Source organism: Neophocaena asiaeorientalis, unplaced genomic scaffold, assembly GCF_003031525.2.
Source record: "Neophocaena asiaeorientalis asiaeorientalis breed wild unplaced genomic scaffold, Neophocaena_asiaeorientalis_V1.1 scaffold40, whole genome shotgun sequence".
Classification (NCBI taxonomy): domain Eukaryota; kingdom Metazoa; phylum Chordata; class Mammalia; order Artiodactyla; family Phocoenidae; genus Neophocaena; species Neophocaena asiaeorientalis.
In genome coordinates this window covers 2550812-2566147 of record NW_020185335.1, presented here as the reverse complement: position 1 = coordinate 2566147, position 15336 = coordinate 2550812, and the positions used below count along the sequence as shown (strand labels likewise).

The 15336-nt window shown below is 44.7% G+C and overlaps 1 protein-coding gene across 1 annotated transcript in view; it reads right to left on the bottom strand.

Moving 5' to 3' along the window:
- HYDIN (HYDIN axonemal central pair apparatus protein) overlaps positions 1 to 15336 on the bottom strand; it is a 431085-nt gene that overhangs the window by 42174 nt on the left and 373575 nt on the right. Inside the window, exons 61-68 of the mRNA XM_024735584.1 lie at positions 14625 to 14860; positions 12566 to 12717; positions 12264 to 12453; positions 8550 to 8652; positions 8045 to 8323; positions 6385 to 6527; positions 4022 to 4240; positions 1434 to 1594 (exon numbers count right to left, since the gene is read on the bottom strand). Of these exons, the coding sequence (XP_024591352.1) occupies positions 1434 to 1594; positions 4022 to 4240; positions 6385 to 6527; positions 8045 to 8323; positions 8550 to 8652; positions 12264 to 12453; positions 12566 to 12717; positions 14625 to 14860 (1483 nt within the window). The remainder of the gene's footprint in view (positions 1 to 1433; positions 1595 to 4021; positions 4241 to 6384; positions 6528 to 8044; positions 8324 to 8549; positions 8653 to 12263; positions 12454 to 12565; positions 12718 to 14624; positions 14861 to 15336) is intronic.

Here is a 15336-nt window from a genome sequence, read left to right as displayed (position 1 = left end):
TCTCAGTGGAACAGAATACTTTTAGTAAAAACGCATTCTTGGTTTAGGTCCAGGAGTGAACAAATGCTCTGTAAAGGGCCAGATAGTAAGGTTTTTGGCTTTGCGTGCCAGAGATTTCTGCAGCAACTGCTCCCTCTGCTGTGGAAGTGCAGAAGCAGCCGTGGACGATAATAAACAGAAGGGCACAGCTGTGTGTCCACGTAACTGTATCTATAGAAATAAGCAGCTGGCTGGGTTTGGTCCACGGGCCAGAGTTTACCAACCCCTGCTGTAGGTGAAATGGCCGTCAGCAGAAGATCCCACTTCCTGCTTCCTACCTGTTGGTTCTATAATAATTTGAGAGGACGCCTTAAGTGCCACAAATGTAGAATGAGTTGAACAAGTTAATTACTAATTTTTACAATGCAGAAATGTCAGTGGCTTACGCTTTTGTGTTTGTAATTCTCAAAGAATAGTCACAGGCTTTCTCTCTGTCTACGTTGCTCTCTCTGCCTGAAGGCCCTTTTTCTCACTTCCTCACCTAGCCACCTCCTATTTCTCCTCCGAAGTTCAGCTGGACCACCACTTTGTCCACACTTGTCTCTCCCTATATCTTGGTCTGCTTTAGGTATGCTTCCTGCAAACCCAGAGCACTGTACTGCAACCATCAGTTGAACTATTTTCACCCATTCCCCCAACACCCACGACGAGCTCTTTGAGAGCAGGACCCACAGCATCCTTGTATCACCTGAGTGTGGATAAAGCGTTAACATAACCCTTTCTCCTTCTAAGGACAATTTCAACTTTGAATTAATTTTCTAGTTCTGTTTCCGTGGAAGCCTGGTAAGAGAGAAATGTCAGCCATATTATTAGACAACTTTGTTTATAGTAAAAATGACGCCTGATTGGTAACTTGCTTTGGGCTGGACTGGGAAGAATCGTGATTCCCTGGAGGGAGGCCATAGCACTGGGGTTCTCTGAGTGTAGTGACTCTTGTAACTGGGCACGTCCCTTGCAGGGATCCTGGAAGCTATAGCCATGGAGTGGTTACGAGAAATGTTGGCTTCTGTTGGTCACGGCCTTCTAAGCTAAGATGGACCCCATGCCCGCTAGCGTAGGTATTGTCCAAGCTGTCACCTGGGGCAGGGACAACAGGAATAGTTCCTGGGTGGTGATACGGGCTGTTGCAAGGACTGTTCCCACCGAAGCCCACTGCCTGATGCCACCTTCCCGGTAAGACTGTGTTTCCAGGTCTACATCTTGATTTCAAGTGCGAACTTCAATAGTTTTGTGGGTCTGAATGTTTCATTGGACCTACAAAGACCCTCTGGTGCGCAGATGTGATGTCTGGTCTATGCTGTTGTGGACACTGAATAAATGTTTGACGAAGGAGCCAGTGAATGATGGAGTTAAAGAACTTCTCTGAGAGTGTCAGGAGGCTTTTGATGACTCACTCAAACACTCGGGTCTGGTGAACCAGTGTCTCCTTAAAGTGTACATCGCTCGTCTGGCACTTGTACGAAGCGAAATTCACGTGGGCACTGATCTGCAGCTGCAGTTCTTGGTAGTTTTCTTCTAGTACTGAGTAAGCAGGCTCAGGATCCGTCTCTATCACCTGTAACAAAGGCAGCCGTGTCCTCAGTGATGCAGAGACACCTGCCTCACAGGAATAATGGGGAGATAAAACAGTGCTTCCTACCCAGGCAAATGAGAACCAACTCACAGATTCAAGTTCCAGAAGAAATGATGAGGCCAAACCTAAAATGACTCAGCAATAGGAAAGGAAGAAATTGAACAAGAAATTACTGAGAGCATCACGACTGCACAGGCATGAGTTTTGGGGTCAGATACGCTCCAAGGAGGTAGAATAAAGGAAATCATAAAGGTAGGAACAGATATTAACGAAACAGAAAATAAATCTAAAACAGAGAGGACCAATGAAACTAAAAGCTGTTTATTTGAAAAGATTTAGAAAACCTGTGGTGAGAATGATCAAGAAGAAAAAAAGAGAAAATACACATAACCAATATCATAAATGAAAAGGGAGATATCACCATCCATCCTACAGACATTTAAACAGACGATAAGAAAATACTGTGAATAATTTTATGAAGATGCATATGAAAACTTAGTTGAAGGGAAAATTCCTAGAAGAATAATTTAATAAAACGGACTCAAAAACAAATTTAAAAAACCTAAAGAGTCTTATTTCTATTAAAGAAAATGAATGGTAGTAAAAAAAAAATCTTTAAGAAGACCTAAATAGAGAGATATACCTTGCTAATGGAAAGGATGAATTAATGTTATAAAATTATCAATCCTTCCTAAACTGATGTATAGATACAATCCAATTCCAATCAAGTTTCCATGAGGGTTTTCACAGTACTTGTTTAAATGGATTAAAAAATTATTTAGAAAAGTAAAGGGCCAAGAATAAGCAAAATACTTCAGAATAAAACAATATGGAGATAATCATGAAAAGATTCATTAAAGTCGGGCTTCCCTGGTGGTGCAGTCGTTGAGAGTCCGCCTGCCGATGCAGGGGACATGGGTTCGTGCCCCGGTCTGGGAAGATCCCACATGCCGCGGAGCGGCTGGGCCCGTGAGACACGCCGCTGAGCCTGCGCGTCCAGAGCCTGTGCTCCGCAACGGGAGAGGCCACAACAGTGAGAAGCCCGCGTACCGCAAAAAAAAAAAAAAAAAGATTCATTAAAGTCAAAATACGAGTGATAAATATGGCAAGCACGTTTGCAGACAAAGACAGGAATAAAGAGTTTATCAAAAATAAAATGACTAATACTCTTATTTTTCCAAGATAATACCCAAGTGCTTTCCAAAGTGGGCTGTACCAATTTATACTCCTACTAGCAAAGAGCCACTTTGGAAATGCTTGGGCATTTTCTTGGAAAGCTGAGCATTCACACATCCTGTGACAGCAATTCCACTTCCTGTGACTCAGTTTAGGAATATAAACTCTTGCAAATGAGCACCGTGTGACATGAACTATAATGCTCACAGAAACACGGTCCACAGTAGCAAACCCCAGCTAATTTTCAAAAGAGGAATGGGTAAATAATAATGCACTTCTGTATAGCAGTGACATGGGTGTGCCACAGCCGCCTGCAACGATACAGATGACCACACGCAATGACCTTAAAAAAGATAAAGTTAAAAACTACACCTAAACAATATGCCTTTTAGAATGCATAGGTTAATTTTAAAAAGAAATAAAAACAAAAATCAAGGGAATGAGATCCCAGGGTAGTGACCACGTCTTAGAGACAGGCAGGGGTGGGATGGCTGAGAACCACCCAGGTAATCCTGGTTATACTTCCTGTGTTGGGTGTGGGTTCGTCCCTGTTTATTATATTATTAAAAAGAAACCAACGAAGGGATAATTAAAGGAGGGGCACGCATGGACCAAAGATGAGATTCTGACGTGAGCAATAGATTATAATTAACTTAATTCTGGACACTGAGGGGAAAGAGGAAGTAGCTAAAAGACTAGCCATGAGGTTTCTGAAGAAGAAAAAGGTGGGAGGATTTGCTCAACTAGAAACTAGATATCAAGACTTAAATGAGAGGGACTTCCCTGGTGGTCCAGTGACTAAGACTCCGAGCTCCCAACGCAGGGGGCCCCGGTTCGATCCCTGTTCAGGGAACTAGATCCTGCACACCACAAATGAAGATCCCGCACGCCGCAACTGAAGATCCCACAAGCCACAACGAAGATCCTGCATGCGGCAACGAAGATCTTGCATGCTGCAACTAAGACCCGGTGCAGCCAAATAAATAAATAATTAAAAAAAAAAAACTTCAATGAAAGCTCTACCAGTTGTGTGGTTTGTGTGGTCCATGTAGTGTGGATGGCAGGTGGCTTGCTGGGAAGTTCAGTTCTCCGCTTTGGAAACCCAGGTCAGGTGGAACAGGGACCATTTCCTTTTTCCATGAAACAAGGAAATGATGAGACACTGAGCTTGAGGGCAGGAGGCATCCAAGCACGGCAGGCCTGGCCAGACTGGGGCTTGGTGTCCCTACTCACTTTTTGTTTTGTAGTGAAAGTCCCGGGCGTGTTTCTGAGCACATCCACCCATTTGACCGTGCGCATGCGGTCGTCCCAGTCGGGGACCTGGTCTGCAGGGAGCTGAAACATGATCTTGGAGAGCTTGCACTTGATCTCCATCTTCTTCAGGTTGATGGGCATGTCTGACTTCATGGTCACCGCTATGTTCTTGGCACAGCCAGGGTGGAGGTGGCCCACCTGGGGAAGAGCCTTGCGTTAGTATTTTGGGGAGTTCAATCCTGAGGACTCTGGATGCCTCATGGTGCCACTCTAGGGGCAGGGTCAAAAGTCTTGGCAAAAAATAATGCATCATTCAAGCCCGTATGCGTAGACCATCTTAAATAGGTACAAAAGTTCTTAGATAGAAATTTAATCATAAAAACAAAAGCAGCTAATATTTACCACTGTTACATGCTTCAGGCACTATACTAAACCTTCACAAAATTCTACTAACCCCCACGACAGCCCTATGGGAGGCACAGCGACCACCCCTCTTTGATAGACAAGGAAACTTGTAACTTGCTCAAGGTCATACCATTAATGTTAGAAGATCTGGATTCAGACCCAGGCAGTATGGCTCCAGGTACCGCACTCTTAACCACCTGTACTTCTCAACCACATGACCTATACAAATTATGGACAGATGTACACAGTACCTTAGCAGCTCTCAGAGTGTGATCTAGTGACCCTTGGGGGTCCCAAGGTCTTTTCAGGAGTTCACAAGGTCAAAACTATTTTGATCATAATACTAAGATGACATGTGACCTTTTCATTCTTATTTTCTTGTGAGTATATAATGGAGCTTCCTAGAGGTTACATGACATACGGTATTGCATCAGATTGAATGCAGAAGCAAATATGAGAATCCAGCTCTCTTCTACTAGGCCAGATATTAAAGGGACTTGTAAAAATGTAGAACATTGCTACTCTTCTCGCACAATTTTGTTTTGGAAAATAAAGCCGTTTTCATAAAAATATGGTATTTATATTAACATGTAATGGGTTTGTTATTATATTTTAAATGAACAAATACATGTTTTTAAAGATTCTCAGTTTTAACTTCTAACGTGGTAAATATTGATAGACATAACCCACATAAACAAAAGCTCTTTGAGGGTCCTCAGTAATATTTAAGAGTATTAAGGAGTCCATGGGCTTCCTTGGTGGCGCAGTGGTTGAGAGTCCGTCTGCCGATGCTGGGAACACGGGTGTGAGGGGCCCGTTTACCAAAAAAAAAAAAAAAAAAAAAAAAGAGTATTAAGGAGTCCTGAGACCAAAAAGGCTGAGATTTGCTGAAGTGTTCCAGATATATGGGAAATCCAATTTTGTTTGTAGAATAAAATCATTTGTAATTAAACATGCATAAATGCACATACACATACCCAAATACATACTATATATATAGTCCTTTCATGTTTCTAATAGATAAGAAACCCCTCCTCCTCTGGAAAGTGAAGGGAGAAGAAAGTTTAATACTTCCCAAGGCTTCAACTATGTGTGTGTGTGTGTATACACGTGGGTGTATACCCAAGTGTGTGCCCATGGGTGTGTAAATGGACCATAAGAAGCTTATCTCTACCTTCTTTGACTATCACTTCATATCTCTCCAGGAAGCAAAACACTTCTTCCTGAGAGCACCCTAATTTACAGGTGACAAAGTAGGGTCCCCAACCCTCCTCGCTCCAACCCCCTAGAGTTCTGTGCTTGAACAAACTCAGTGGCTGAAACAGAGCAAGAGGCCATGGATACATCCAGTGTCCTGGGAACTCAGAAGTGAGCTGTCGATGAAAAACAAGTGCTGGCCAGAGGTGAGGCTCTGCTGCCACGCGGTCCTAGGCCTTGCTCGAGGTCGAGCTTTGGTTAGCAAATCATAAAATGTGTGCTGTGAGACCCTCAAAGAAGGGGTTAGAAAATTCCAGGTAAAACAAAGTTGACTAGGTTTTAATATGCTGAAGGGCATCTAGAATCTGTAGGAGAAAGATGTAACATTTTCTAAATCTCTGTTGTCCACAAAACCCACCACCCCCGTTTTAGCTTCTGATGAACCACTTTTGCAGGACAAATGCTCCAAAGAACACACACCATGGGGGACACAGGTCTACACTTGGGGATGGGAAGACTGGAACCTGTCTTCATCCATGGAGGTCTCCATGGAATTCCTCAACATCAGTCTTGGTGACCTCATTCTCTGCTCTTAGGCCAGAGGGGACATTTCTGGTACCAGGTCGGAGTGAGGGATGCATCCATCCCATCCTACGTATCTGTGGGAATGGGCCGACAATCAAACTGGGGTTGGCTTAGGCCTAAGGGAGTGCAGAAAACAAGGACTGGTTTTCACTTACCTGTGGGGAGAAAGAAACTGTGGCTAAAAGGGGCCATTCGAACCGTATCACATTCCCTTGGCTGTGATTAGTGATTGTGAAGCTCACGTTATAGCTGTTTCCAACGTGGCAGTCCCCAAACTGGATGTGGTTCACCAGAGCAGCTAGGGGACAGAAGCAGGGGGCAGTGAGTCCCCTCTTGCCTCCTCTGCAGGCTCACTTCCCCACGGAGGCAGATCCTGAAATACACTGTGCCTCACCCTCACGCAACCCCACCTTCCTTGGATGGTTATACTGGAAACGCCTGGAGTCCTTCGCCAGCAAGCTGTCTCTCCTATAGGGGAGTCTACTTATCCACCCACCCACCCACTCTGGCCCTCACCTCCATTTGTACAAAGGAAAACATAGCTCCCCACTGCCCGCCCGCCAACTCCATTTGTTTGTTGAAACAGTACTATTAAGGGCTGGAATTGCCACACAGAACACAGAAGCCCCCATTAAATTTGAATTACAAGTAAATGATGAGTAATTTTTAGTATAAGTATGTCCCATGCAAAATTTTGGGACACAAATACACTAAAAATTATAGTTTATTTAAAATTCAAACTTAATATCTAAAATTCAAATTTAATGGGGACTGCTGTGTTTTGACTTTCTAAATCTGGTAACCCTATTATAAGTATGAAACCTGATTTCTGAACTAGGGTTCACTGCTGGCTCCTGCTTGACCCCTGATAAGAAAGATGCCACCCTGTAGCTACAAACAGAGGTGAAACACCAGATACATGCGGAGCACTGATTTTAACCCATGTTGTATGGACTGCCTAGGGCTACACTCCAGGACTATAATTAAGCTCCTAGAGAAACTGTGAGACTGTGTTTATAACTCACTTCACAGCAGTCAGCCACACAATTAGGGTGTTTAGCAAATGCGCTTTGTTAATAATGAAGAAGTAAATATTCTCCTACCCAAAGAAAGCTGCAAATGAAGCCGCAGTGCTTGATAAACTGCAGCGCAGCATGTCTTAAGCTCTAATGTTCACACAGATCACCTGGGGCTCTTGTTAAACGCAAATTCTGATTCAGAAGGTCTGAGGTGCTGGGGAGGTGTGTGAAATTCGCACTTCTAACAACTCCCAGGTGATGCTGATGCTGTAGGTTCTCAGCTCACTGAGTAGTGAGGCTGCGGAGAACGGTCTTCTAGAGGTGGCACAAACCTACGCCTTCTCTAATTAAACCAGCCCGCCATTTCTCTTAGAATGTCTAGGGTACATGATACAGATGAAACGGAGGATGCCAATGCAAGCCAGCTGAAAGGTTCAGAGAGGGAAAACTACAGAGAGACATGTATTCACTTTTTAGCTAATCTGGAACTTGAATTTCTCTTATTAGCTAAATGGGAATTTGAGCTCAAAGAATAAGCTCCCTAAGGGACAGACTCCCTTATTAATTACTCTTTGGAACTCCAGGCACATGCACACTGATGCTCAACCACTGTTCTTTGAGGGAACACGTGGGTGAATGCAGTGACTGAGTCAGGCATGAGGGAGCATACGGTAACAAAGAGGAGATTCAGTCCTAAATTCCCAGGAAGCTAGCCAACCTGTTATTTAAACTTCCTTCTTATTTAAAATGAACCACAAGCCAACAGGTGTCAACACCTCACTGCTGCTTCTCTCACCTGCCACGAAGTCTTCCATCGTGCTGTCCTCGATGATCTCAGAGATATCTGAGGCCTCCTGGCTGGAGGAAGCCACCAGCCCGTGGATGTTGTCCAAGGTGATGTCATCCTCGTAGCCCTCTCCCACCATGTGGATGACTGTCTCCTCGTACCGGTTGTTGATCACTGACAAGTGGATGTTGCCTGCCATTCTCCCAACCTTCTGGGAGTGGAAAACAACATCAAATTCAGCTGTGTCTCCAGGAGGAACAACCAGGGAGGCTGTGTGAGCCTTCTTTGCTGCAATGAGAAGAGAGAGACATGATCTAGAACCAGATTAAAGGAAGATGTATCCATAAAGACCTGGACTCAAGGGAAAGCAGCCCTCATGTGGGAATGAGCCTCGCCTAGAGAGGCCATTGGTGACGAGACTGGGCATCTGACTCTGGCTGGGTACACGTTAGTCCTCTAACAAAAGAGCTACTGGGACCCATTGCTCTCTAGAAGATATACTTGCCCTACTTACCTTTTGCTTGTGGTTTGTTTTCCTCTATGATGTAGATGTAGGAGGTGGACGGCTTCCCCTTCAGGGAGAAGACTCCTACTTGGTCCTGCAGGTCAACATGCAACTGGCATACGGGAAATAAGATTGAGTGTTAAGCTTACAGGCTGCTCATGAGTTCTGAACTGCAGTGAGATACTGTGCTGTTGGGGGAGTACCCCAAAAAATCATTGAGCCTAGTGCCCACTTTTTCGAGCTTCTTACTAAGACAGATATAATAAATATTATACCTGGAGAGGACAAACAAAAATCTAGCTCAGCCCTTGCTATTCAAATAAGGAACCAGAGGTCCAGAGAGTATAGGTGACTTTGGGATTACCCAGTCAAAATGGGGTTGCCAAGGCCTCTGTTATTGACAGAGGCAGTTGTGAAATATACACTAGACTAGTAAAATGGAAATGAATGTTCGTCATTCTGTGAGGGCCTGCATGAATGTGAGTTCCTAAAAACCAGTATCTGCTAGGTGCTAACACATTAGTTGCCTGACAGTGTCATGCTGAGCGTCCTACCGAGATAAGAAGAAAACCAAGGTGGACATCTGACGTACCTATAGAAAAGGGATGCTTTATAGCCCACTGGAAGCCATGTAGCTGATTAAAAAAACCTAAAGCCATATATCATATTTTATGCACGAGGAACCAGCAGACATTTTTAGAAGATAGTAATGCTGGTGCCATCATGAACAAGATTGAACAATGTAAAAAATGAGGCACGAAGAAGGAAGAAATAGTGACATCACATAGGAAGCTTCTGAGATAAAAAAATATATATTTAGAAATAAACTTAATAAGAAACTATACAGAGGAATCACATGAAAAAATATTGACATAAAAGAAGATGTAAATAAATGGGTTGGAATCCTAAATGTTGTTCCTGGTGGAGAGCGTAAATACTCTAAAAGTAGAAATTCCCCCCTAAATAATTCATAGGAATCCCAATAGGATTTTGTGAGGAACATTATAAAATGATGTCTAAAGTTCATCTGAGCGACTGTTAGAAAATCGTTAAGATTAGAAAGACAGGGAATGGGTGCTAATACATTTTATAAAGCTACAATAACGGAAACCATGCAGGGTAATGGTAAACTAGGTAATGTGGACTCAAGACAATAAAGAAATGCAAAACAAAACCCAAACACACACCCGCCCCCCCCGCCCCCCCCACCAATTTCAGAAGCATCACAGAGCTAAGAAGATAATGAAGAGTAACCAGACCAAGATCTGGGATGTCTAGAGAGGCCAGCCTAACTTTCTGGGCTGTTTTTGACCTGGGTCATTTGCCAGTCAGGAAGAGGCAGATGGGAGGCTGAACTGTGCTTTTCCGATGGTCTCTTGGTGTTAAGAGGGCAAAAGAAAGTTCTGTGAGGGGTGGGAGTGTTTTCTTTGCTCTAGACTAGGACCCCAAAGGTCTGCACAGTAAGACAAAAGTTAGGCTGGATATAAAGCAGCTCTCCCAAGGATAGCAATCCTGCTCAGAGTTATCTAACACAGAAAATCTCAAGCTCTAAAACCAGTTTAAGGTGATCCTGCATTTCTAGTGCCCCCAAGTGCTAGGCAGAAGCAAATGAAAATTGTCTCTGAATAAAAATACATCCTTAGTCTAATTATTTCCAGATTAACTTTTCAGATACAATACAACACATGATCAAAAATAACCAGGCACATGAGGAGAGAAGACAACATGGGCAAAAATGAACACAAGCAGCAGATATCAGAATTAGACCCACTGGGGCTTCAGATTTTGGAATTATCAGGTATAGACTGCAAAATGGCTGTGATTACTGTGTTCAGGAAATAAAAGTGACAATTTTGGCATGAAACTAGAAATCATAGAAACTGGTTATGCAGATTTGAAAAACAATCTAATAAAAATTCTACAACTGAAAAATATAACAACTTAAGAAATGAATGGGGCTTCCCTGGTGGCGCAGTGGTTGAGAGTCCGCCTGCCAATGCAGGGGATACCGGTTCGTGCCCCGGTCCGGGAGGATCCCGCATGCCACGGAGCGGCTGGGCCCGTGAACCATGGCCGCTGAGCCTGCGCGTCCGGAGCCTGTGCTCCACAATGGGAGAGGCCACAACAGTGAGAGGCCCGCATACCACAAAAAAAAAAAAAAAAAAAAAAAAGAAATGAATGGAAGGTTTAATAGAAAACTAGATATAGCCAAAGGGAGAGTTAATGACTTGAAGGCAGAACAAAAGAAATCATGCAAAATGAAGCCCAGAGAAAAATGGATGGAAAATATAGCGAGGTTGTGAGACACAGAGGATATAATGAGAAGACCTTCCATATATTGACGTGGCTTCCCACAAGGAGAGATGAGACAGAATGGAATAGAAACAATATTTGAAAACACATATAGGAATTTTCCAAAATTGACTCAAAACATCAACTGCAGAGTCCAGAAGCCTGGTGAATTCCAAGAAAAATCAATTAAAAGAAATCCATACCTAGACACATCATAGTAAAACTGCAGAAAACAAATACAAAGGTACAAAGCCAGGGGAAAAAGACTGCCTTAGAGGAACATTTTTGACTTATAAGCTGACACCTCAGCCATAACAATGGAAACCAGAATACACTGGAATAATATCTCCCATTTGCTGAAAGAAAACAACTGCCAACCCAGAGTTCTACAGCCAGCAAAATTTACATTAAAAATAAAGGATAAATTGAGATTTTTCAAATAAAAACTGAGAGAATTCACCACTAGCAGACTTGCATTAAGGAAATATTGAAGAGTATTCTTCAGTAGGTAGAAAAAGGATCTCAGATGGTAGGTTGGAGATGCAGGAATGGAGAGCAATAAAAATGGTAACTCCTGGGTGAAGCTAAATGGGTCCTAGCCACATCAACAACAACAGTAATAATGTCTGGTAGAATCCAAAGCCCTCCACAAACTGTCCCCTCACTCTACCCTTCTATTTTTATCTCTCACTGTTCTTCAACCTATACCCTATGCTCTCACAAAGCTGGTGCTTACTAGTTCCTATTTGTACCTTATAATTTTTTTTTTTTTTTTTTTTTTTTTTTTTTTTTTTTTTTTTTTTTTTTTGCTTCTGTGCCTTTGTCTTTGCGGTTTTCTTTCTCCGCCTAGGCTTCACTCACCGCAGTGCCCACTTACGAAGCCCAGCTATACCCTTCGACGCCCAGCTCAAGTGTCATTTTATAGTGAAATTTTCCCGGATTCCCCTAGATGGGAGTAGATTATTTTCAAAAGCCCTACAGTTCTTTGTATAACACTTACACAATTTATCACTCTTTTTCGGGTAAAATAAAAACGTAATTGCTGAACCAAAAGTCCCTTCTGATGTTATATCTCTCACCCCTGATGAAGTTTCTTTCTTTTTTCCTTATTACAAATGCAATGTTCACTACAGAAAAAAAGTGAAAAAATAAGGAAGACACTCAGAACACCCATAACCCTACCCACTCAGCTTGGTGTGTTATCATTGCTCACTGCCTTGCACCGTAATTACCAGTGTACTATGTATCAGTGCACTATGTAGTCAGACCATGCCTAATTCCCCTCTGACTGTCCCATGTTTTACCCAGGTTAACGTATGAGGAACATCAAAGAAGTCCTCACGAGTTAGGGATGGCAGAAACCCCAGTGTCAGAAGTCTTGCTTCTAAATGATTCTCCCTTTTCACCCCATGCTTCACCCTCCCGCAGTACCTTGGCAGGGATGGTGCCATTGTTCTTGAGGACAAGAGGCAGTGTCTCTGAATGACCAAGCAGAAGCCTCTTAAAGAGGAGCAAGGGGTTTCCATATTGGTTATAGAGAATCGGCCGCACAACGGTCACTCGAGGGAGGTTCCCCTCTCCAACAATATCAAACATGAGGCTTTGATTCTTGGCCAGGTTGCTGCAGGGAACAGAAAGATCAAGGCCTGTCAGCCTAGCATGGCAGGAATGACATTTCACAGAGAGGGTGGCCCGCTGCCCTGCTGGAGGAGGGGGAGCTGGGGAGCTGGTACCTGGGCAAGCCGTCCACGGTGGCCTCAAAGATACACTGGTAGGTCTGCATGGTCTGTGGGGTGAAGGACACCGTGGCAAAGGCATGCGAGCAGCTGGCAACACACATCTTGTTGGGTTCCACTTCAAAGATGTCAGCGATGCGGGCAAAGATCTGGATGGGGGCGGGGAGGAAGCAGGGATCGGTGTGTGTGCCACTTTGCATTTGCACAAGGCTTGCTGGTCACCTCTGCAAGCCCTGCTGTGACATCTCCCTCCTCTAAGCTCTGCAGTAGGCATGTCCCACTGCTTGCACAGTCATGATTCTGGAAGGAGCGGCCTGGGTACTCAGGGACCTGCCCCTGAGCAATAATCGGCCAGACCTGTGATCTTGGACTCAAACAGATGAACTAAACCATATCTCAGATAGTCAGATCCCCTGGCCACTCCACCACCCCACACACACAAATAAATTAAGATGCCAGAGACCCCTGGTGGTTGCTGACGTGGGGCTGAGCTGGAAGCCAGACGAGAGAAAGGAGCAATGGAGACACCATGTGTGAGAAACACATGGCTCTTGGCAGATGGGGAGCCACGGCTGGTCTTCTGAAAGCTGATTTCGGGTGACAGTTCCAGTCCCACAGACCTCTGGCTACATGCTGTGTTCTGCCCTGCGTGTGAGGTCTCGGATTCACTGAAGCAAACCTTGCTATGGTGGGGCCATCTTGAGTGGGTTTCTGCTCCTTCTAACTCCAAGAGTTTTGGCGAGAGCCACCTTCTGCAGCACCTTCTCTGCTCCTGTCTTAGGCCAGTGTTTGGGGAAGACTGTAGGGACTGTAGGGACCCCTGGAACGGCCTCAAAAGGATTTTTTATTCTCACGGGAGGCAGGTGGGATTCAAGACTGACTATTCCTTCTTGCTCTTAAGCTGAGAGCATAAGGTTTCTTTCCTCTTTCCAAGGAATAATCTGCAAATTAAGGAGGAAGATGACAACATAATGCCTGCAAATCCCTGTTAAAAACCGATCTTTGTTTAGAAATCAGGCTTGCTCACTTTTTACGTTTTTAGAACAGAATAGGGAGAAAGCTGCCCTTTCCTGTCCCCAAAAGGTCAGAAAGTGATAACAGTCTCTCAAGCCGTCTCTCAACTGTCTGACAATCTCCCGGAAATGCACACTACTTTTGGCTCTAGACTAGACCAGGCCTCTCGGCCATCTCCCTACCACCATCAGCCATGAGAACAATACCAACTCTGGGGCACAAGGGCCACCTGGGCCGAGATTCTATCTTCGGGCAGAGAACTGATGTGGCTGAGCTGACACTAGGCAGTGTTTGCAGTACATCGACTGGAAATTACGGGTGAGTGAAACCCACTGACTTAGCCCTCTCTTTTGGTACCCTGAATTTTCTGTTCCACTGCGAGGGAAAAGGGTCTCAGTATGGTCTGACTCAGATAGGGAAGGCAGTTTTGGTCTGGAAGACCCCGAGATGGACACTTATTATTTACCTTGCATGTAGATGAAGCTTGGCTTTAAACCAAGCCTTATATCCCTAGGCTCTGGGACCTAGGGGAAGAATTCAGCATTTCTGAGCCTCAATTTCCCCAACTATAAAATGGGGATAATAATACAAAATCTGATACTACAAACTTCTGAGGGTGAAATGAGATAATAAATGAAAATCACTTAGCACAGTGCTCGGCATACAGCAGGAGGTCAATAAATGCTCACCATTTCACCTTACATTTCTAGTCTGACACCCGCCAAATCTCCCTCGCCACCAACATGCCACCTGAGCAGGCTTCATGACCCGATCTTTGGCTCTCCCCACAGTGCTTTGTCCCGTAGACACGTGAGTGTCTGATGGAGCAGTGCACTGCTCCATCGTGTGAACCAGTTTATCACAGAGGTACCCAGAGGAGATGCCCACTGGGATAAACATATGCCCCCTCATATAAATTCCAGGGGGCCTGAGAGCCAGATAATCCCCATTCACAATACAGGCTCCAGAGCAGGGGTTTCCAAGAGCTCTTGCCCTGGCTTTATGCCAACCATGGTGGGCCAGGGCCACTGGGACTACTCACCTTGTTGGAGACGGGCTTAACCACGATGTTCACGTCACAGGCGATCTTTCCCATGTTGGAGATCTTGAACCGAGCCTTGGCCCGATGGCCCACCAGGACATTGCAGAAGATGAACTTGTTCTCATCCTCCACAAACAGCCCCCCGCTCTCTATGGTCTGTAGGATGCTGTACACGTTGGCGCTGCTACAGATTTGGTGCTCCTCAAATATCAAGGCGGTGTTGTCGGTCACGAAAGCTGGGGAGTGGAGGGAAGGCTGTGAGACGAAGGCTGAGAGCTCGATTCCTGCTCTCTGCAATTCCTAATTTGGAGGTTTAGACTCCAGCAAAGGACAATCACAGAGGGGAATTCACACAAGAAGGTGTGAGGGATGGGACAAATTCTGTCTTCTCTTCCTCTTTTGGACTGCTTTTGCTGGTCTCCGGACTCCAACCACCTTTTCCTCCCAATGGTAAGGAGGATAAGATCCGGGGTGAGCTGAGGAAGGGAGGAGGCGTTTGGCCCACTTTGGTGAGAGGCTGCAGGGGACCTACAGCCAGAGCAAGAGGAGCTGTCTCCGTGCTTCATCTGAGCTCTTTCTGGGTTAAAGTTGTAATACACTCAGTCATTGACCACTGTTCTCTGTGCATATGTTACAGGGAGTGGCCTGGCCATGAGCAGGATTCAGTGTTTCTGGGTTCTGTGCCATATCCCATTGCACCATCATTCCCAGG